This window comes from Protopterus annectens, chromosome 11.part0, assembly GCF_019279795.1.
Source record: "Protopterus annectens isolate FY-2018-M chromosome 11.part0, PAN1.0, whole genome shotgun sequence".
Classification (NCBI taxonomy): domain Eukaryota; kingdom Metazoa; phylum Chordata; order Ceratodontiformes; family Protopteridae; genus Protopterus; species Protopterus annectens.
The window spans coordinates 305,717,896-305,741,730 of NC_056745.1; the positions used below are offsets into that span (position 1 = coordinate 305,717,896).

General features: G+C 37.1%; 1 protein-coding gene across 2 annotated transcripts in view; it reads left to right on the top strand.

The window, feature by feature from the left end:
* The window catches only part of LOC122815359 (solute carrier organic anion transporter family member 1A2-like), a 420,483-nt gene that overhangs the window by 99,087 nt on the left and 297,561 nt on the right, over positions 1–23,835 (top strand). For both annotated transcript variants that reach the window (XM_044087813.1, XM_044087814.1), the window contains 2 exons: positions 10,312–10,444; positions 21,153–21,283. In XM_044087813.1, coding sequence (XP_043943748.1) covers positions 10,312–10,444; positions 21,153–21,283 — 264 coding nt within the window. The remainder of the gene's footprint in view (positions 1–10,311; positions 10,445–21,152; positions 21,284–23,835) is intronic.

Genomic DNA, 23,835 nt, shown 5'->3' on the forward strand with positions numbered 1-23,835 from the left:
TGGTATACTGAAAACTCACAAGGATGAGAGGGACCCTCCCTTAAGACCGATAGTCTCAGCTGAGGGATCCAAAACACTTCCCTTAGCAAAATATGTGGATAGCAAATTGAAAAAAATATGGTTGAAAAGAAAGGCAATATTGAAAGATTCCTGGGATCTGCTGAGGGAATTTAAGCATGAATTATATAGGGAAGATTTAACTTTTGTCACAGTGGATGTGATTGACTTATTCTCCAGCATACCATACACTGAAGGTATGAGTATGCTTGAAGAGATAATATTTGAAGACACTGAATTAAATCAAAAGGAGAAATTGGTATGTACTGGATTGATGGAATTAGTATTGAAGTACAATTTCATCTTTTTTAAAGGGGAATTTTATCAGCAGATCCAGGGCGTTGCGATCGGATCAGCATGCACTCCCACCTCTGCCAACCTTGTTCTAGCCAAATGGGAAGAGAAATATGTTTTGGGATCCCAATATGTGATCTGCTGGATGTTTTATAGGAGATTTTTAGATGAGATAGTGATTTTATGGATTGAGACTATGCACAAGTTGGAAGAATTTATGTATTACATAAACAACACTACTAATTTACCCACAAATGCTCCACAGAGAAACTTGAATACCTTGACGTAGAAGTATATAAGAGCCAGGGCAGATTTGAGTCAAGGGTCTATAGAAAGCCTACATTCTGCAATTCTTTTCTACACTACAATAGTGCCCACCCGCCCCATTATAAAAGGAATATAGTGAAAGGCCAGTACGTACGAGGAAACAGAATGACCCCCTCAGAAATGGAGTTTCAGAATGAAAGTGAATTATTAGAACAATTTTTTTAATGGGGGGTATCCCTTTGAGTTGAAAAGAGGGGTGAAGGCAGAAATAAATGAGGGCAGTAAAGGAAAATTTAAGCCCATATTAGGAGAGAACACTAATGAAGCTGATGCATGAAATGCTACCTCTGAGCAGAACTTTGGAAAGGCATTAGTATTGGAATTCAATGCCTTCTGCGGTTTAGCTAGAAAGGTTGCAAAATCTGAATGGGAAGGGTTTATTAATTTTAGGGACCTGGAAGGAGTGTCTAGGGACCCCCTCAAAACTGTATATAAAAATTCTCTTAACTAAAAGACTATTTTAGAAAATGACTGGAAAAGGAAGGAAGGGAATAGGAGAAGAAGAGGGACCTATAAATGTGGTCGCTGCTCTCAATGTGGAAATATAGCAAATACTCATCAGGTATTTATATAAAGTAGGGACAGATTGATTGAGAGCAAAGACTACTTCAACTGTGAATCATCTGGAATAGTGCACCTGGCTACCTGTGTAGAATGTAGATCCTTCTATATAGGAAAAACTGAGCATAAGTTAAGGAGAAGTATCTATGAGCATAAATATGATATACAAAACAAAAAACAAACAAATGCTCTATATTAACACACCAAGGTATGTGATAGAGCGAATTTCATATTTTTTGTGGTGGAGCAAATAAAAAAGGAAGCAAGGGGTGGACTGTGGGAAGAAAAAATTGAATACAAGGAATTATGGTGGCAAATCACTTTAGATGCTGGGACGCCCCCTGGTTTAAATGATAATGTTTCCATTGCCCCACTAAAAATGAGATCAGCTAAATTGTGAATAGCAAGTTTCCTATTTGTATGCATTTCCACTAAAGGTCTTTAGGGGGAGGATTTGACAAAGAAATACTAAAAAGTTCACACAACATTTTAAATGCAAGTTTTTAAATTTTATATGTCTTTTAAAATTGTATTGTGTGATGTTGAATATTTAGTTGTAGTTATTCATTATTTATTGATATGCGACCTTATTAACATTTGGAATGAAGTCTTTTAAGTGCATTTTTAGCATTTTATTTTACAAATGACACAGCATGCGTTTTAAGCTTTTTAAAATACATTTATTTATTCAGGGTTGCTGACTGGATAATTTAAATATTAATTGATATAAATATGTGTAGTTTGGTATGAGTCTGCATCTGATGAAGTCTGTTTTAACAAGATGAAAATGCTGAGTTGGTGAAGGGCATTTATGTGCCTTTATGTGCTTTTATTTTAAACCTTGGAAGCTGCTTGTGTGAATTAAACTTGGATTTTTGCATCAAAGAACAATTGACTGCTGTATTTTCCTGTCAAGGGTACTTGTTTGGAGTTTATAGTTCATTTTTGTACTTTTGCTGGCTTTTACTTGGTTTATAGTGATATCATAAATACTAGTACTGTAAAATATGGCTACCAGTTTCAAAGAATCACTGCTTATTCCAGTTGAGCCATCCCACTATTTACCTAATTGTCAGGATCCCCAGCTTGTCTGTCCTGTTGGTTATGCTAGTTGTCAAGATCCAGACTGGCTTTTTAAGAATTGGGGTAACCAATATCTCCTTTGACAGAGATGGAAAAATGCTCATGAGATACTGCAATCTATCCAAACACCTTCATACATGCAGTTACTAGTCTAGTGGGGCAAGGGTCCAGGCAACATGAAGACTGGTACATAATTAATTAAAGTTACTAAAGTCTGAGCACTTGGAGGAGACAAACTAACAGGAATTTCAAGTAGAATCAACTCCACAGAGCTGCTAGCTATCCTAACAAGTGTGGACTGAGAAATTCCAGAGCTGATTGAGACAAGCCCTTTGCAACTGAAATATCAAAAAAACAAAGTTATGTGCTTGCCTTTTTGGGATAGTTTACTTTAGTAGTTTATATTATTTAATCTGTATCTACAGCTACAGAAGAATTAGGTGACAAGATGCATTTATATAAGTCCATGATATAAGTGTTTAAGTCCATGATAGATGTGTTTGCTACTTAAAACAGATTTCTTGACTGATGCAAAGTCACCTTCCACAACAGATCTGAATATTTTTCACTGTTACATTGCTAAGATAGAATTATGTGACTTTATACACTGCATAGCAATACTTTCAGAATTAGTAAAGATATTCATGCCATTCATTTCTGCTCTGGCTTGTATGGTCTTATTTTTTTCAACAAAAGTCTGACATAGGTTCATAGGTAGGTACTAGGCTATCGGTCCGAAGACATTTATAAGCCTAGCCAGAATGTGTTGGCTTTCACCGCCCCCTTAGATTAGTTCCCTGTGCCTCTGTCCAGCAGAGCCATTGAAGTGATCCCTGGGGTAAACTTTCTGTTTCCCATCCACTTGTCAAGGTTTCTCTTAAAGAGGGTTAGCGAGGAGCTCTGCCTAATGTGGATTGAAATCTTGTTCCAGAGCATGGGAAGTCTCTGGGATAGGAATCTATCCCTCCAGCATGTTCTTGTAAGTCAGGCAGAGATCACCTCTGAGTAGGCAGTATGCAACCGAGTACAGCTGGAGTTTCTTCAGTCAAGCTGCATAGGGCATCTGTTTGAGGCCAATGATCATCTTGGTGAGGTACTTCTGTGGTCTTTCCAGCTGTTGCAGGTGTCTTGTAAGGTACAACCCAAATGGGGCATTGTATGATGGGTCTGATGAGTGATGCGTAGAGGGGCACAATGACCTCTTTTGATCTGGATGAAAACCCTTTTGTGATTAGATGGGCCACATAGAAGGATTTTCTAACCACTTTGGCAATGTGATTATCAAAGGAGAGGTTACTATCTACTTGGGCCCCAGATCCTTTATTACATCTTCTGTATTTAGGGGGCTACTACCTATGTGGTAGTTTGTGGCAGTGGCGGCTGGTGACTTCAAATCAAAGGAGGGCTGCAGGAGACACCTGAATGGGTGGAGTCAATTGGAAGAGGTGTGGCCAACTAGAAAGGGGAGGGGTTATGCTCAAAACCACAAAAACTGTAACTTTGATTAAATACGCTGCAGTGGGTGCCAAGCCATCATTATGAGAGTCCAATCAAGACAAAATGAAGTGTAGAAGAAAAAAAATATTTCAATGCATTGGCTGCATGACAGCTTACTTAATATCTAGATGGAAACAAAAAGGTTGTGAGGCATGAAAAAAAAATTACTTTTTAAATATGTTACTGGAATGCCAGTCAAAATCAAGTGTAAGAAAAACAAGCATCACTCAACTCAAGCCACTTCTCCTTGCACTGCAGTTCTAATTATAATTTATATTCAGCTTTATTAAAGTACCAAGTAACAAGCTGAAAGTAGCAATCTCTGTGATGCTCCCACTTTCAAAAATGTTTCTTATCCAAAAAAGACCTGCTGCCTGACAACAACTATCTACTTGTTTCATGAGGAAAACATGATCAAAGTAGAAAATGAAAAGCAAACAAGAAAAGCTCAAGATACATTGCTTAAAGGATTACTACGTAGGTTATGGGCCACACATGATAGACTGGCATTCCGTTTAGCTTACAGGTAAAGCCTGCAAAGATGACTGCAAGTCTCCAACAAATGTAATGAGCTTCTTAAAATAATGTAATCCTGTCCTTTATTACAAATACTGTCATATGCATTTCATTATCCAAGGCTTATACGTTATCTAGTTAAGTCAGTATTCTCTGCATGGCAACAGCAGAAAGGCTTTCAATGCTGGCAGTTCTTTAACAGTATGCTTATTAAAGCTTACTTGCATCTAATAATCTTAGACAAGCTTACCTGATGGTCATTAAAGCATTGCTACTGAAACACAGAGCAACAGGCACTTTCTGAATAATAATAAGCATAAATCAGCAGTATAAAAATATGACAGAAACCAGAACATTCTGCAAAATCAAGGACAGATGAAAAGCCACTGTAGTACTTGTGTCTACCTTGGATGGGGGGATACTCTGCACATTTACACTGCATAACTGCTCCTTTCCTTGCTTGGACACATCTAGAGTCACTATATAGGGGAGTGGGGTGCAACAAGTATGTCACAATTTGAAGTATTTCTGGCTGACTCGTAACCTTAGAGCAAGAAATGTGGACAAAGCCATACATAGAAGTGGGACAGATGTCCAAAAATAAGGCCAATTTTTAAATATTGCTCTTATAAACTTAGAAAGATAATAGAATAGTAGGTCTTGCATTAGTATGAATTTTCTGAAGGATATGAAATATGAAACTCAAATGTCTGTCATTAATTTCTAACTTCAGTCTTTAATGATTTGCCAGTAATTTGGCAAAAAAACACAATTTTATGAAAAATGTACCAAAAATGTGATGCAAAAATATAAAATAGCCACACAATACAGTTGGGAACCTGTCAAAGAAGGGACACTTTTTTAATATTAGCACTGCTAACTTGAGAAGCTGACAAAATAAAAGAATCTATGTGCATTTCTGAAATAAAAGTAATCTATAACTGATTATTATAGTTATTTATTAATTGTAAACCCTCCACTTTTTCTTTCAAAATTACCATTTTGCGGAGGGATTATTAGGGGAAGAGCAATATTTTGAGCCAAAATCGGGGACATTTGAGAGGTTTGGATATGTCTAATTCTATAAAGCTATTTATTTGCACGTACCTCTCAACCTGTTAATGCAGAAACTCTGGACAAGGCCAACTATATTGGGGGAACATATAAACAGTACTAAAAATTGCTCTTGTATAAACTAAGACAGTTGATATAATAACAGGTCTTGCTTTAGCATGCATTTTTATGAAAGTTATGAAGTCTGAACTCAATGTCTGTCATTATTTAGTGACTTAATTCCTAAATAATTTGTCACAAAATTGCAAATTTTATGAGAAACAAACCAAAAATAAGAAGAAAAAATCTATTCATTCTGTGAAAATCTGGATAGTTGAGAGTATAGTTCAGGCGGGGCTGTCTTTGAGTTTGCCGCCCTTCCCCCTCACAAAATCATGGTTGAATAGAGCCTCCCCCCTGCAGCCATTCCAATGAACCATTACTTGGCTATTTCACCCCATTTATCATAAACACTAATGTGCATACTGCTTTACTTCTACGATGATTTGGACTTCATTTGAAAGTTTTATTTTGCATTTTACAGCACAAACACTAAGACATCTGCTAAACAAAGCAATGCAGTCACACAATGAAAACAGACTTAGCATTAAAACTTCTCTGCCCTTGAAACTCACATTTATTGAAACAGCATTGAAACCCACATTCAAAGAAAACACATTTGGCTAGTGGCAGATAAAGATTAACTTTGGGCTGTTTTCAAATCAAAGGCCCCTTGCACATGAAACATACATGTGTTCATTGATACACCTTCCTGATTGTATTAAATTATATTCCTTGTATAATTTAGTATAGTTTAAATTTATTGTTTTGAACATGTTTTCAGTAAACAATGAAAGAAAATGCATGCACCAATAATGACAAAACTGCCCAGTTCAGAACATTTCCATCATAAAAGTCTATTCAAATTTCTATAATCCACCAGTATCAGTAAATATGTACTATCTCTGCAGAAGTAAAAGTCATCGAAATAATTCCACATTAAAGAGATCTGCAACTAATGAAGAGGTTGTTGCTAGCAAACAACTTTATATTTCATTGTTTCATCTACAAATAAAGTGCCTGTTGCCCTTGAGGAATAAATTGCCTATGTTACATTAAAAAATGATAAGATAGTAATATTGCAATAGGGAATGGATGGCAAACTGATAATAGGGTCATAGATGCTAGGTATCTCCGCCAAAGAGGACATTCTCAGGACTGCAACATCTACCTCCTTTAAAAGTACAACACAGTACAGTATCAGCAATGCATGTACATACTGTGGGAGTAGAACCCACAGTCATCTGCATCAAAAGCAAGTATTCAACCTGTTATGCTATTAATAATGCAAGCAGATGTAACACAAGCAGCACTAAACTTCTCTTCCCCTGAAGCTCTCAGCTCCTTGTAAAATCCATGCTACACTAAACTGTATCTCTCAATTTTGCAGCACAAGAAATCTGGAAAAAGCCAACATTTTTTGGGTGAGGGGACAAAAGCCCAAAAACCAAAGACACATTTTAAACATTGCTTGTATAATCTTGGAAAGTTGCTAGGAATAAAGTGTCACCTTACCACCATGCGTTTCACTGCCAAGTCGTGAACCCAGAACCCTGTACACTACAGTCAGAGCAACACAGCACTATGCCAAATCAGCTGCTTCTTGAAAGATAGGAAGACTGAAACTTAAATGACTATCATTTAGTGAATTCAGTTCTCACCATAGCTCTCAACCTCTTAACACAAAAAACCTGGACAAAGCCAATAATGGGGGAATACAGCCCCAAAAATAGGGACAAATTTTGAATATCGATCTTATAAACTTAAAAAAATGTTAGAATAAAAGGTTTTGTGTTACCATGTATTTTCTGAATAATATGAAGTCTGAAATTCAAATGCCTATCATTATTTAGTGAATTCAATCCTTCACAAATGACAAAAATCCAGAAAACCACAGATTTTATGAGGAACAGAACAGAACGAAAACATGAGGCAAAAATCTGGACAGTTTTCACAAGTGGTGGTGGGTAGGGAATTCAGGCTCTTGCTAACTGTATCCAAGGTACAGGGTTTGAGCCTGAGTAACTTTAGCCTAACAATCCACATTATACTATTAAAAATGTTTCCCTACCACAACTACTACACAAGAAAAATTAACACAGATCACACGTAATACCCAACATGAATGTGAAAAACATGCAACAATACTCTAAATAATTCCCCTTACCTAGATCTTACTTTTCTCACAGACACTTGTACATGCACACTGTATGCTATAATGCAATCTCTTCCACAACCATCTTTTCTGTCAAACATTAATTTTCATGCTCACTCCTAATAACCTTACCTGCACTCACTGTATAAAATGTTAATTCAAACCATTTTAGATTCACACATATGTGCAGTCACTCTTTTTTTACAGAGACACACACACACACACACACACACACACACACACACACACACACACACACACACACACACACACACACACACACATACACACACATGCACGTTAATTAAACAAAAAATAAACTCACTTTACCACTTTGAAAAATCTCCAATTCTAATTATTCATGCACGCCTCTCAAACTATAACTTTCCCAATTAAAAAAGTGCTCTATCTACTCTGACAGTGACAGACACCGTGCAAAGTCTGGCAAAAACAGTAAACTTTAGACTTCTCCATTGCACTGGAAATAAAATGAGCTGGCTGTTAAGAGGCCCGTGTTAGTGGATTTGAAAACAAGTAACAACATCAACAACTAACTGAAAACAGTTACTCAGTATGTACATAACAGTGTTTAGGGCAAGAAAGTATTTATTGAATTACTGAGAATGTAGTATTTTGTTCCTCCTACCTCAATAAGTTAAAAAATGAGTGACTGTCTGTCTCTGGGTCTAACTGAGTAAGTGTAAGTCCCAAACTCAAAGTCTTTCTAACTACGACCGTATTCTGTAAGCAAGCCATAAAAAAAGTTGTTTAACGGTTAATTGTCCACCGTAGAAAGTAAAATAAGCATTCAAGCACTGTGCTGCTAGTAGTAGTACAGATTGGTTCTCGCTGTCTTTTTTGGGAAGAGAGCGAGAACCAATTAGTAGCAATACAGCTGTCCGCGTCACGTACGTGACTGCGGATATAGCAGTCTGATCCCCTTCTGTTTTACTGTGCAGTTAACCGCATAGCCTTCTGGGCATCACACTGATGCCCTCTTCTTTCCATAATCTGGACTGCAGTCCAGATTTAGATTTAGAGAGATTTATTAAAAAAAAAAAAACGGAACTCAACGAGCATGTGCAGTCTGAGTTCTGGGTCTGTGTGAGTCAGTCGGACTCACTTAGAGACTCAGCCGCCAGCCAACAGTGAACATTAAATAATAAATATATAAGTATATATTTTTTAAACTGTTCTTTTCAACTGGGGGGTAGGGCTGCAGTCCTGCAGTTCAATGGCACGAGCCTCCACTGGTTTGTGGGTACTTTGTTTTTTCCAAAGGGGGTGACTATGTACTTTTTGACATTTAACTTGAGGCCATGGTTTTGACACCAGGTATTTGTCTCAGTGAGACCCTTTTGGAGGATGTCTGTGTCAGCCAGAGAGTCAATTATAGCCCCTAGTTTGCAGTCGTCTGCGAACATGCTCAACCATAGTCCTCCTGTGCTTGCCTGTACCTCTGAGAAGTATATGTCGAACAGGAGGGGTCCTAGGACGGAGCCCTGGGGAACACCACTTGTAACTGGTTTAGAGTCAGACCTAGCTCCCACAACTCTTACCATGTGGGTTCTGTCCATGATCCAGTTGGCAACCCATCTCGTGACATAGGGGTTTATGTTCAGGCGGTGAGCTTGTCTATAATACCTGAATAGGGAATGGTGTTGAAGGCCTTTGCGAGGTCTAGGTAGGCTGTGTGGACCACCTTTTCCTTGTCTATAGCCTTGGTAACTGTCTCAATGAAGTACACCAGGTTTAGGAGGCATGATCTTCAAAGCCGAACTGTGTAGGGTCCAGTGTTTGGAGGTTCCCAATGTCTCTGTTAATGAGATCCATGATGATGCGCTCCATAGCCTTGCAGATCAAGCTAGTCAGGCTTATAAGGTGATAGTTCCCAGAGTCTGTTGTGGCGCCACCTTTGTGGAGTGGAATAACCATTGCTGTGCACCACTCTATGGGCACATAGCCTGTGGACAGGTTGAGTTTGAACAGTGTGTTTAGGTGAGGGGTTAGTTCATCTTTGAGCTTATGTAAGATGCAGCCTGGGACTCCGTCCGGTTCCATTGATGCTTTGTTTTTAGCTTTGGAGAGGGCTGTTTTAACCTGAGTGTCTGATTTCAGGGGCACTATATTCTACTGGTATGGTTATGGGCCCTTTTGGAGGTGAGAGGGGGGTGATGTTTGCACTGAATTTGTCTGCCAGATTGTTGGCAATATCAGTCGGTTTAGTGTATTTTGTGCCATTCTGCACTAACTCTGAGCAGATCTGAGAATTGCCACTTAGATTCTTGACGTAGCTAAATAATGCCTTGTGGTTATCTTGTTCTGACTCAAGGGTTACTTAACAGTGCTTCCATTCCTGATGCACTATAACTTTCCCACTTGATATAAACACAGTACTGTATGCAGTTGATTGTAAACAGCTGCATATAGTATGTTTCCTACAGTTACAATGATCCTGGAAAATGTCTCACACTTCACTCGAGGTCTACAACTGTCATTGCATTTATTTTCAGTGCCCAGATATTGAAGGTCAATATGTCCAAGAAAAACTAAAGATGCCGGCACAAATAAAATGGCTATCAGCACAATGACATGAACAATTTTATTAGAAAGGCTAGAAATTAATACGTATACAAAGTAATATCATTTAAATGTAAGTCTTTACAATATTAAAATAGTTCTACTAACAAGTTATTATTCTGTTTCAGGAAATTTACTAATAATTGCATTTGTGAGCTATTTTGGTGCCAGACTGCACAGACCCAAGGGGATTGCAGCAGGGAGTTTCGTGATGGCAGCTGGATGCTTCATTATGGCAATGCCGCACTTTCTGATGGGACAGTAAGTTTCTGACAGTGTTCTTAGGGCAGAATTACAGTACCCTGAAAACATCAGATGAATGCCTGTAGATATATATATATGTACAGTATATAAACATATATATATATATATATATATATATATATATATATATATATATATATATATATATATATATAAGGATTGGTAGATAGATAAATATTCTGGAGTTTCAGAGCAGCAGACACTATTGAGTTTTTGTAAAAGAGTTTCATTTTTTATTTAGATAAACATAAAAATGGACAAATTTTGCCAAAACAGAAATCAAAAGGCAGGGGCATGTAGAAAACCAAATAACTTAGTATAACCATTTTTGATACAGGAAAACATCTCAGTTTATCAGTGCTTTGTTACTGTGCAAACACAAGCTTTCATGTCTGGTGGTCTTAAATGCACCTTATAAATTAGCAGTACTCAAACAATAAAAAGTCTTTGCCAGAATCATACACATCAGACAGTTCCATCTCCTTCAATTAGAACCCCCACTGATGGAAATATAAAGTCTTTTTTCAGTACCTTTCTAGTTAAGCAATCCAAAGTCTCCATAACAGAAATCCTTTTTCTTACAGTTGTCCATTTAAACAACTTTCAGTCTCCACTATCAAGACTTTCACTGGCAGACACAGAATATCTACTGGGACTCCCATCTTGGAGCTGACTGCAGTGGAGTTGGTGTCTCTTTTTTTGCAAAACACTCTCCTTTTCTGGTCTTTTGAACTAACTGCTTCTGTCATATTGCAGTTTATCTGGCATTATAAAAGAGCAACTGTACAATTGCTTTCCATTACATTAGCTGATGGCATCTTATGTTAAAGGGACCATTTCTTATTCTTTGCCTGAATGTATCTTCTCCTACAGAAAATGTTTTATTCCCTCCCGCAGCCAGATATTTCCTTTCACTCTAATTGTAGTGCTGGCTTACTAGACAACGCTGGCCAAGCCTAACTTAGACTTAGCATTTTCCTGGTTGAACAATCACTTAGTATTACAGATTACCTCTCCCTTCAGCTTGAACCCACTGGTGTATGGAAAGATCTGTCCTTCAGAGAATAAACACGTTGTGATGGTGACCACCAGGATGGTGTTAAATATGAAAGCAGAGCGATTGGAGGGCTAGATCCCACAAGCAGAGTTTGATATTGCCTTCTTTTTGTTGATGAGGCCATTGAAGGGGAGCAGGATCTGTAATCAATCAGATAGCACTGCAGGGACACCAACACCAACTTTATTGATGGGCATTCTCCCACAGCTATGGAGTATTTCTTTTTGGCTTTATTTACCTTCTGGCACATGGATTTTCTTTAACTGAAAATTTCTTTCTTTCATTTTCTTTTCTTTAGTACAGTGATTTCTCTTTTTGTAGCTTCTATACACTTAATTATTCAAAGGATGTTTCCTTTTGTAATACTTATATACAACTTATGCAGAATTTATTTGTGACAAGTTTTTCATGCAATTCTTTGTTTTTCATGCATCTCTGTAAATTATTACTCCGTTTTACTTTTTAGCTTCTCCATTTCACAATGTTGCATAGCTCCAATTATTCTGTGAGCTCTTTTGAATGTGCTGAAGCAATTTCATTCACTCTACACACAATCATTATTCAATGCAACATCTGCTTTTCTTAAAACCTGCTTCTCATTTGATCTATGCACAGTTCTGTCTTGTATGAATGAACCTTGTGAATTATCAAATTCACAGTCCTTGGCAGGGTCCGTTAATTCTGTAGCATATGCCTTTCTAATCTCTATGGGATACTGTGCACTTGAGAATGACAAATGGAGAATATATGCTCAGAGCTTCTTCCCTGTAACATTCGGAATTATAAAAGTGTACCTTTTAGACATCTCTGATACACCACTCACCATCACAAAGGAATCAAATTTCTAAACAAATTATCCTGCAAGGAGAAATTCCCTGTAAGCCCCAGATACACTGTTTTCCAAATTAAAGATCAAATGGCTTATATGCAAATATTCTGATATCTTGTAACACTTGGCATTTAAAAATGTTGCTAACATGATGAGACATGAATTTGAGTGCTACCTACTTTACTAGACTGCAACTTTTTGTTATTCAAGTAAAGGGGTGATATACAAAAACACAGCATCTATGGGATCTGATAACATCCCAGGTTGCATCCTACATGAGCCCAAACAAGAATTAGCCGCACCACTGGGTACTCTTTTCAATCATAGTCTAAGCACCAACTTTGTCCCAGCTGAATGGAAAATGGCTACCATTATCCCCTTGCACAAAGGTGGTGCTTCCACTGACCTTGGGAACTACAGACCTATTAGCTTGACTAGCCATATCTGCAAGGCCATGGAGTGAATCATCATGGACCTTACCAACAAAGATATAGGTAATCTCTAAACACTTGACCCTACTTAGTTTGGATTTGTCAAAGGGAGATCATGCCTGTTAAATCTGGTGGACTTCTTCAAGACAGTCAACAAGGCTGTGGATGAGGGGAAATCTGTGCATCCAGCTTATCTAAACTTATCCAAGGCTTTTGACACTATCCCCCACTCAAACATCATTAACAAACTCACCCAGCTAGGTATAATATCACAAAGAGGGAATGTAGAAAAGAAGATTACTAAAGCAGAAGTTAAAAAAATAGAAGTTGAAGTTATGGAGTGCCTGCGAAGTGAAGGATTTGGTATAGATGGTCTAACACAGGTTACATCACAGCATGATGGAACAAGTCCCCAACATAAGGAGAAACAGAAAGATCATGTCCATAGAGACCCATGTGATATAACAGAAGTAAACATGATATATTTATATTTATATAATTAATAACAGATAAAATTCTACCACAAGAACACAGGGTAGTGAGGGAAAGGAAGGGGAGAAATCGAATATAATCATGGAAGTATCAAATAGAGAAAACTATAAAGCAATTAAGACAAAAAGTGTCGCTATTAGAAAAGCACAGAAGAGGGACAGATCAAAGGTGGTGCTTCCACTGACCCCTGGAACTATAGACCTATTAGCCTGACTAGCCTTATCTGTAAGGCCATGGAACAAATCATCATGGACCTTATCAACAAAGATACAGGTAACCTCCAAACACTTGACCCTACTCAGTTTGGATTTGTCAAAAGGAGATCATGCCTGTTAAACCTGGTGGACTTCTTTGAGACAGTCACCAAGACCCTGGATGAGTGGAAATCTGTCTATACAGCGTACCTAGACTTATCCAAGGCTTTTGACACTATCCCCCACTCAGACATCATTGACAAACTCACCCAGCTAGGTATAATATCACAAAGAGGGAATGTAGAAAATGTGGAAAACAAGATTAATAAACTAGATGTTAAAAAATGAAGTTGAAGTTATGGAATGCCTGCAAAGTGAAGGATTTGGTGTTGAAGGTCTAACACAGGTTACACCACAGTATGATGGAACGAGTCTCCAAAGTAAGGAGAAACAGGAAGATCAGAAGACATCCGAAGAAGAAATATGGACATGGGAAAGAAAAAGAGATTTAATATGGTGTAATATTTATGCAAAGGAGAAAGCAAAACTAATCAACACAAAAAGAGTGGCACCAAAGATATTTGAAAAGAAATACAGGCAAAGGCAACTGGACATGGAAAACTTTACAATACAAAAAATAAGAAGACTAAGAGGAAAAGTAGAAAAGGATATTAGTAATGGAGAAGTTAAAGAAACAGAAACTGAGGTTATGGAGTACCTGCGAAGTGAAGGATTCAGTGTAGAAAATGTAACTCAGAAAGGACGACAGCAGGATAGAGCAACAGACATCCAAATTAAGGAGAAACCAGTGCAACAGGAAGCAACTGGTCAGTTGCCATATGAAGATATTTTGGAGCCTTCTACAGGAAACCAGTATAAACTTTCACTTGAAGCTGGATGGCAAGGGAAGAACAGGAAACTATGGCAACTCTGATACAGTCAGTGTTGAGGAGTGATAGGCCAGTGATTTCCCATATGACAGAGTAACAGATGACATGGGATGAAATTGAAGAGAATGTGTCACAGGAAGATGCTATAGAACTTTCTATAGAATGCCCACAGGAAATGGAGAACAAAAAATGTACCCTCAGTTTAGATGAAAATGAGCTAAGAGAAGAATTGCTTGAATTAATAGAAACAGATAGAGACAAAGAAATAGACTGCAGAAGATAAATAAAACCTAAAAAGTCAGACGTTTGATAAAACAAATGAACACAGTAATTAGGACTGTCCATAAAGATCCATGCAATGTAACAGAAGTAAACAGGATAGATTACTGTATAGCTAAATTAATAACAGATAAAATTCTGTCACAAGAACAGAGGGTAGTAAGGGAAAGGAATGGGAGAAATCAAATACCATCACGGAATTATCAAATAGAGAAAACTATAAAGCAATTAAGACAAGAAGTGTCACTGTTAGAAGAGTACAGAAGAGGGAACAGATCAGCAAAAATGCTCAGAGAGTTAGACGTGATAAAAGCAATGTGCAGTATTATAACAGATCCGGATCTATCATGCACTATTGCAAATAATAAACTAAAAATATCAGCACAGGCAGAAAACCTAGAAGATACACAGATACATATAAAGGAAAAGTGCAAAATAAGCAATTTATTGATGAACCAAAAAAAGTTTTAAAGAGGAATGGGAAACAAGGTAAAACGAATTGAAAGACCACCAAAAAAAAGAAGAAATAGATACATTTTGGAGAAGTATTTATGAAGATCATATGGAACATAACAAAGATGCTAAATGGATAGAAGAAGTGAAAGAAAGTATAAGAAGCTCAAAGGTACAGGATATGAAATGGGATGAAGTAACAGCTGGAGAGATTGAAACAAAGCTAAGAAAAACCTTTAATTGGAAAGCCCCAGGCCCAGATGCAGTATCTAACTTCTGGTTAAAAGTGTTAACATCTTCAAAGTTTTACCCACGAGTAAGAACTATTTATATGCATACCCCGAACAGACTGAACCTGAAAGCTACCCTAACATCTATAGATCAATAACTTGCCTTCTGACGACGATGTGTAAACTATACAGTGTAATTAATGCTGAGAGAGTTTATAGTCATTTAGATGAAAACTCAATTATGGTAATAGAACAAAAGGGCAATAAAAGAAAGTTATATGGAACAAAGGATCATTTGTTGTTAAAGTCATAGTGGAGAACTGTAAAAGGGGGAAGAATCTATGTACGGCATGGATTGACTACAAAAAAGCATTTGACAGTATCCCACATTCATGGATAAAAGAGTGCTTAAAAATATAAAAGACACACCCTACACTGATAAACTATATCACAATGACCATGAAACATGGCATACCACTTTGCAGTTAAGGCACAATAAAGGACAAATTATTATCCCAGGGATAAAAATCCAAAGGGTGATATTCCATGGTGACTCTCTGTCACTATTGCTCTTTTGCCTTACCCTTAAGCCATTAAGCTGTCTGTTTAAGAGATTAGGTCATGGCTATAATCTGGCTCCCAGAAAGCAACAAAGTGTAAAGATTTCTCAACTTCTCTTTGCCAATGATTTAAAACTGTATAGCTCATCAGATGAGGAGCTGAAAGCACAACTGCAAGTAGTCAAAACTTTTCAGATGATATAAGAATGTCATTAGTCTTGATAAATGTGCAAATGGAGGAAAGATGCAGCAGCAGGAAAAAATCAGCCTGGGACAAGAATGGGATATAAAAGAACTTGAGCAACTATTTGGGAATTGATGAAGGATTAACAATAAAACATGAACAAATGTGAATAAAACTTAGTAAGGAATATTTTAGAAGACTTAAATTAATCCTGAAAACAGCATTGACTTCTAGGAACAAAATTCAAGCTGTAAACCAATTTACTCTTCCTGTCCTAATTTATAGTTTTGGAGTAATTGACTAGCCCCAAAAGGTGTTGGATAGATTAGACAGGAAAACAAGAAGGATGCTTCAAGTTCATCAAATGATTTATAAAAATCAGTGCATAGCAAGATTATTTATACCCCGTTCCAAAGGAGGGATGGGCCTTCTTGAAATTGATTACATGTATAGATCTGCAATCATGGGACTGCATATATATCTGCTGACCCGAAATACTCATGCATACTGAAAGGTTTGAAACATGAGGAGAATAAATAAGATAATAATAATAAGATGACTTCCCTTCTTAGACTAGCAGAAGCAGGAATGGAAATCAAACCAGAAGCAGATAAATATTAGGCAGCAACTGAATGTTCCAAAAAATGAAAGAATATAAGGTGAAGGATCAGATGAGAAGGCAAGAAAATGCATAAATATAGTTGCAAGTATAGAAAACTTCTGGAAGATCCTCATGTTGATCAGGATCGAATGCAGGAATGGTTATGGAGAGGTGAATTCAAACCAAAAGATGAAAGGGTAATATTGGCAGCCAAAGACAGTAGGCTATGTACATGTTGGTTTACAACTTCCATTGAACATGTGGGAGATACTGACAAATGTAGGTTTTGGAAAACAGGACTGGAAACAGTTGCATACCTTGCTGCTGGTGGTGATATACTAATGGCAGAAAGACTGTACACTGAAAGGCATAATAATGTGGCAAGACTGTTGCACTGGGGATTGTGCAAGCAATATAATACTGAAGTAGCTGAAAATCACTGGAAACATTAGCTACAAAGCATCATAGAAACTGATGAAGTCTACATTACATGGGATCACCCATAGCCAACAGTTCAAAAGACAAATGTGAGAAAACCAGATATAGTGGTCCATGAAAAGAAGACAAAGGTAGCATTGCTCACTGAAATTGCTACACCCAGTGACGACAGTGTCTTGCATACAGAGAGACACAAAGTCATAAAATATCAGGATTTGCAGGCAGAAATGAGAGAAATGTGGAAGAAACATACCCATACAATTCCTATAATAGTAGGAGCAACGGATCTTATTAATAGAATTTACAGTCATATTTAGATATGTTACCAGTCCGTGTAACTCCATATGAATTGCAGTAGGAGTCATTACTGGGCACATTGTGGGTGACACCAAAGACTGAAACAATACTAATTTCACGAACTTTCAGAATACTTTGACTTTTGTGTCCATTCCCGTCATGGTATTAGAAACCCAAAATATTTGGAGAAATTTAAACAAAATTAGGTATCAACCCTTATATTGTTAGATGGTTTGCTAAATGGCTCACTGATAGACCCCATATAGTCAAAATAGGGGAATCCACCTCCATCGGGAGACCTGTAACCAGTGGTGTTCCACAGGGATCAGTCCTGGGACCTCTACTGTTTGGAATCTATTTCTCCAAAGTACAAGCGAAAACTAAAGGTCTGTGACTAACAAAGTTTGCTGATGACTGCAAACTTGGAGTGATCATAATATCTCCAAACGATGTTAACATTCTACAAGAGGGTCTTACACAAAAAATGATTGGTGCCAAAGTCATGGCCTTAAACTCAATGCAAAAAATGTATCATCATCTCTTTCAGTAAGTGTGATGTTCCTGCTAACTACCACATCAATAACAACACCCAAGGATGCACTCAGTGGTGAAAGATCTGGGCACACAGGTTGACAGCAACCTTACCTTTGATCTCCATGTCTCCACAGCATAGCCGGCCTTAGGCATAGGCCAACTAGGCGGCTGCCTAGGGCGCCACTGTAGTAGGGGTGCTTTTCCAGTATTTATTTGGTGTAGGTAGACAAGGATGGGGGCACCGGGTGGTGTGATGGGGGCACTGTGGAGCCCTTTTGCCTAGGGCACCAGTTGACCTAAGGCCGCTCCTGCTCCACAGTGGTAAGAAGGGCATTCAGTATTGCTCATCTTGTAAGTAAGGGCATTGCATCCAGAAAAAAAAAAGTTATAACCTCTCTGTACTCTTCCCTCATCAGGCCAGTAATTCAGTACAATGCCTCTTTTGATATGTACCTTTCCTAGCACCTGCAGAAATTGGAGAGACCACAAACGTTCCTTACAATTAAAATTCAAGGTATTCAGCATCTGGCCTATGTGGATTATCTGAAATAACTGTCACTTTATTCTTTTTCATACAGACTACTCAGAGGCCATATTGCATATAAGGCAATATTTGACCCTAGTTTTATTGGAAATGCTGCATATCCACAAGTCAAATGATACATGGGTCACTCTCTTTAAAGACCTTAACCTGGTATGTGACATTAATAAAACCTGCTGGAGGGACAGATTTGTCTCCCAGAGGTTAGCACACCTTGGAATGGACTCCCCACTTCATGTCAAACAGAGTGCCTCATTGGTACTCTTCAAATGCAGATTGGATGGGTAACCATAAATTCACCCTGTGGTTCCACCTGTGTCCCTCTTGGACAGGGGCAGTTGGTACTGACCATGGAATTAAGGGTAGAACTTGGATAGGCTTATAAGGGCCCTAGGGCTATTAAACTAGTAACTTATAATCCTATGAAAAAGTATCCTTCACAAATAACTTTCATTATGATAAATGTAAAGCATATTCAGAGTTGTAAATTACAGTTGAATGAAATTCTGATGTAACAGAAGTCATAATAACTACCCATTCGATTGTTACCAGCCTGTTAGCTGTCTGAGATGAGAAGGAGGCCTCATTTATTATAACACTTTAAGTGGATCCAGCTAGGGGTACAAGCAGGTAGCAGCTCATTACTGAGGTTAATATTTTAATAAATATTTTCATATTGTAATTTTCCACCTTGAAAGTGTATTTTTGTAGCTTAATATGATCCAGTTATATGGTGCCAGGCTAAAGCATAACACTCTAGTGCTCATCATTTTAACGTGTGATTACTAATGTGTGACACTGGGGTATTACTTACAGACTGAGATTATGGTATCTTGGGGGTTTCTTTTTTACCCCAAGATATAGAGATCTCACTGTTACTATGTATAAGCAGCAGAAGTGTGGGGGATAAAGTCCTCCATACTGGGGAGATTTTGTGGTTTATACCCTCTGCAAAGTCTCTTTTCTTATATTCATAAGGACATTCAAGGGTACTTCTGATTTAGATATCATGCTGTTTTGTGATGGCACATATAACTGTTAATCATAAAACAGTCACACTTTAGTCACAACAGATGTTCTTTAAGTGTAAATTGGCAGTCATAAGTCTGATTTTGAAGACACAACATTTACAGTATAATTTTCCTATTATTTCCTGACCTAATTTGTTATTTTTATCTGGCTGTAAAGCAGATTTGCTCTTAGAAAAAAACTCATTATTCCTGTATGATCATTTGGTAATATTACAGAGTTACTGTTGTGTTAATTAGCTACCTGCTTGCTTTTCTTGCATTGAATATAAATGCCATGCATTTCAGCTGAACTTTATAAATGAAGTATGCGACAGCACACAAAAGCATTTAATAGCTCCAAAAACAGATTGGAACAGGTTATTATTCACAGAACACAGAAACCATATAATTTCCAAATGTCTGTCTCAGTTTAATTCTTAGGAATTTAGTGGCCCTAATCCTCATACAATTTTTTTTTCTTCAAAGACAAATGAAAAAATAAATACTTTTTCTTCACCACATTAAAGCATCAAACCCATTTCTGTAAGGTTTGCTGCCTCTGGAAGTGGTCTAACTAGACTTGTCAGTATTTTAGGGCCACTGTTTTCTGATTTTAGTTTCCAGTGGCATATTATGTTATGTGCCTCAAACTGCAACTTTCAAGAAGTACTTGTACCAATGTAGCTTGTAATTATGACCTGTGGTGCTAATATCATTTGGCATTTGTTTGACTGCATTATTTAATGAAGTCTGAGATTTAGAATTCTGAAAAGAGAAGGAATTAAATTGTTTGGATTTAGGGCTATAGAGCTTGTGTTCTCATTCACATGGCTTTTATATGTAGCATAAGTTTAACAACAGGGAAATGTGCATTAGCATTGAAATGCCTGTATTATTTTAATATTACTTTTGTAAAACATTTGGCCCTATATTACCTCAGACAGCTGACCTGTAACACTGGAAAACCACCTTTAGCTCATTTGTGTCTGTTCAGTCCTTTAAGGAGGAAAGGGTAGGTGGTGGGATCCCTGGAACCATAGTAGAGGTGGGACATATTATTTTATTATGCAGTAAACTTTGCTCCTCCTCAGACAAAACATATAATGATTTCCAGCACTTGCAGTGTGCCCATTCTCACACATAATAAGCACGGAGAGATTGTTGTACTAGTTTTATTTTATGTTTTCATGCTGCCTAGACTTCCCTAAGGTATTCTACAGCATTATAAATACCTCTGCTACAGCATGACATGGTGTGCATGTCTCTTGTCATTCATTTATTCTCCCCCCCAATTAGTCCACGGTAAACAGACTGCTAATTAAGCACAAGCATTTGGTGGTGTGAGTGATACTCTGCTGATATACCATGGAAGTGGCTTTATTCAAATGTTTTGAAGAAATACTGTTGCTCAGAATGGAACAGTTAGCCAAACTTCAAGTACAGGTTTTCCTAAAGTCTGTTTACATATTTACAGTTGAAGGAATGTCTTGTTTCACTGAAGTTTGATACAGTGCTAGTGCATAGAGGTGGTAGGTACATTTGCACAAGGCGTTGGTTGTGATGACTGTGACTGCATTCTGGTAGCCGGATAAAGCACGCTAAACTGAAAAACAAAAAAATATGTGCTTATATAACACAATATTTTGTTCCACTTCATTGTCTAATTGGGACTCTCCTTTTTATAGCTATAAATATGAAACAGCAAAAGTTGCAAGAGTATTTAATGAATCATCAGGCATTGCCATGTGTACACCTGAGCAATCCCAGGTTTCCATTTCAGAATCCATAGACAGCATGGCGGGAATTCAAAGATCAGGTAATATCACATATGAATTATTGGTTATTTTATTAAATTTAATAATATTTTACATTGTTTGTGGTTTCTTAATAACCTTTACATTTGTTTTTTTGTTTTAAAATGCTATTGGACTCATATTCCCTTTTCTCTGTGTTAAGCCTCTCTTCTTAAGAGTACAAAATATCTTATCATACTCAGAATTGTACTGGATTCCAATGTTTATCTAAACTTTGGCTTTAAGTGGTTAGACTAATACTAAAGCACCTGAAGCAGAGACTATTTGATAAACGAAAGACGATATCCTGTTCAGTAAACGGAAAAGCATGCTACCCATTTCGTGAATCTAATTTCTTTAATAAACGTTAAAGAAAGGGAAAATAAGTATTAAATTAATTAATTACCATGTCCATTCCCTGCAATAAACTGAAGATTCAATTTGGAGCAGGGAATGTGTATAATGACCCTTTTGGAAAGCTACGGCCTTGTTCAAACCTCAGTAATCATACAAATTAATGTAATTGTTTTGTTCTTTCCATCTTTGGAGACATTTTGTTTGGAATTTGCGCCTCTGAAAATGCTCACCAAAAATAAGTGAAGAAAAATATCCCCCACTACTTGAATGATGTCATTGTTAATTTCTAAAATCATCCAGTTGTTTTGTACTATATTCTTAATGGCCTTGCTGTCTATATATATAAATATATCTGCAATTAGATCACTTTTAGAGTTGTCTAAACTATTTGAGTTATATTATAGCAAGGCCAGCTTCTGGATATCTTCCACCATGTATCCTAACTATGAAGGGCTCGAGTTGAGCCATATAAAGAGGCAGTTTGGGTGTCAAAAGCTTCAGAGCTTTCTTGCCACCCATGTGAGCTCTCTCTGTTTTCCTAAGGCCTCTGTAATGCAAATATTGCATATCCCCTGTGTTTAATATATTCTTAAATCTTTTTCATGTTAAAAAGGTCCAGGTGTATTCTATATAATCCCAGGAACAGGATTTCATGTATCTCTCTGTCCACATGAAGACGTTTTTGTAACTATTTGCTATACCACTCCCACCTTTATCAGAGCAAACCATTTACTTATAATTTTAGGTCTCCCACTTGTACTAGCCAAGTGTGTGCTTCACTTATTTGGTTTATAATATATACATTAGGTCTCCTATCTTCCAACCATGGGAGGAGATCCTGGTCTTATTTTGTTCTATAATTATTTGCATCCAGAATTCTTTCCATTTATCCTTAATACCTTTCTCAGTATGTCCAACAACCCTTACCTATGTTTTGAATTTCGATACTTATATAGCTCTATGGGAATCCGATCTAACCCAGAAGATTTCCCAGTTGACATAGAATTCAAGTGGTTGTCTAAAACTTCCCTTATAAATGGAGTTAACAACTCATTTGCTTAAGTAGGAGTCAATTAAGAAGTATAGCCTCAACCAGAAAATACATCAGATCTTTCTGTTTTACTAGGCCTACTTCCTTGCTATAAAAATCTAAAAATCTACAAAAAAAAATAAATAAATAAAAAATAAGCAAACACTTCCAGGATGGTCACTGAGATCTTTTATCTTTTGATCTGTAATAATATGGACCCGCCTCGCTGTCTTAGTTTGTTTTCATCTAATAGTTAAGTTATTTTGTATACTAGGTGAGTTCACTGGGTAGTCTCTTTGTATAATTTTCATTTTAAATCACCTTTCAGTTTTCATTAGCTGGTCTATTTCCTCCTGTCCTGGTATAATCTTTGCCTCTAGTCCAGAAACTCCATCGGGCTTCCTCTCTTGATGAATTTTAATCCATTCTCTTGCTATTGCTTCAAGGCAAAATGTTCAGATTCTCTCTTTCTTTTTTGCATACTTCTGCAATGCATTTTTTCACTCCTTAGTTATAATCCAGTTTATTATTAAATCTGTTCCTGGTTCAAATGGGTCCTTTGATTTGAACTTCTATAAAATACTTCATTTCACCAACTTTCAAAGTTAATTGCAATTATATAATAAACAGGAAATCTCCAATGTTTAATAGGCTATCCGTTTGTTTTTTTAAAACTTAAGAGAAAGGGAGCATTGTCTGACAAAACAACAGGCTTAACTTCCTACCCACAATTGTATGTTTGTATTCCACAGAATATAAATCTTATTTATTCTTGAGAAGCTTTTATTTATCTTAGAGTAGTATGTAAAGTAGGAAGATCACCCTCTATCCTGTCACAAACATCATACATTAATAGCCTACTTTCCCTAGGATCCATATGGATATCCTCTTAACTCGTGATTGTATTAAGATCTTCATCCCAGAGGAATACACTTCTTGCCAATTAAGTACTAGTGGGCACATAGTCCTTAACTCACGTAACTGGGATTCTGGTGGCCTATACACATATACACACACACACACACACACATACACATATGTATATATATATATATATATATATATATATATATATATATATATATGGGTCCGCTTTGTAAATTCGAAATACTGAAATCTTGAATTTCAGTATTCCGAATTTACCAATCTGCAGACTCACATTTCCGAAACCGGCAGAAGCGTGAAATT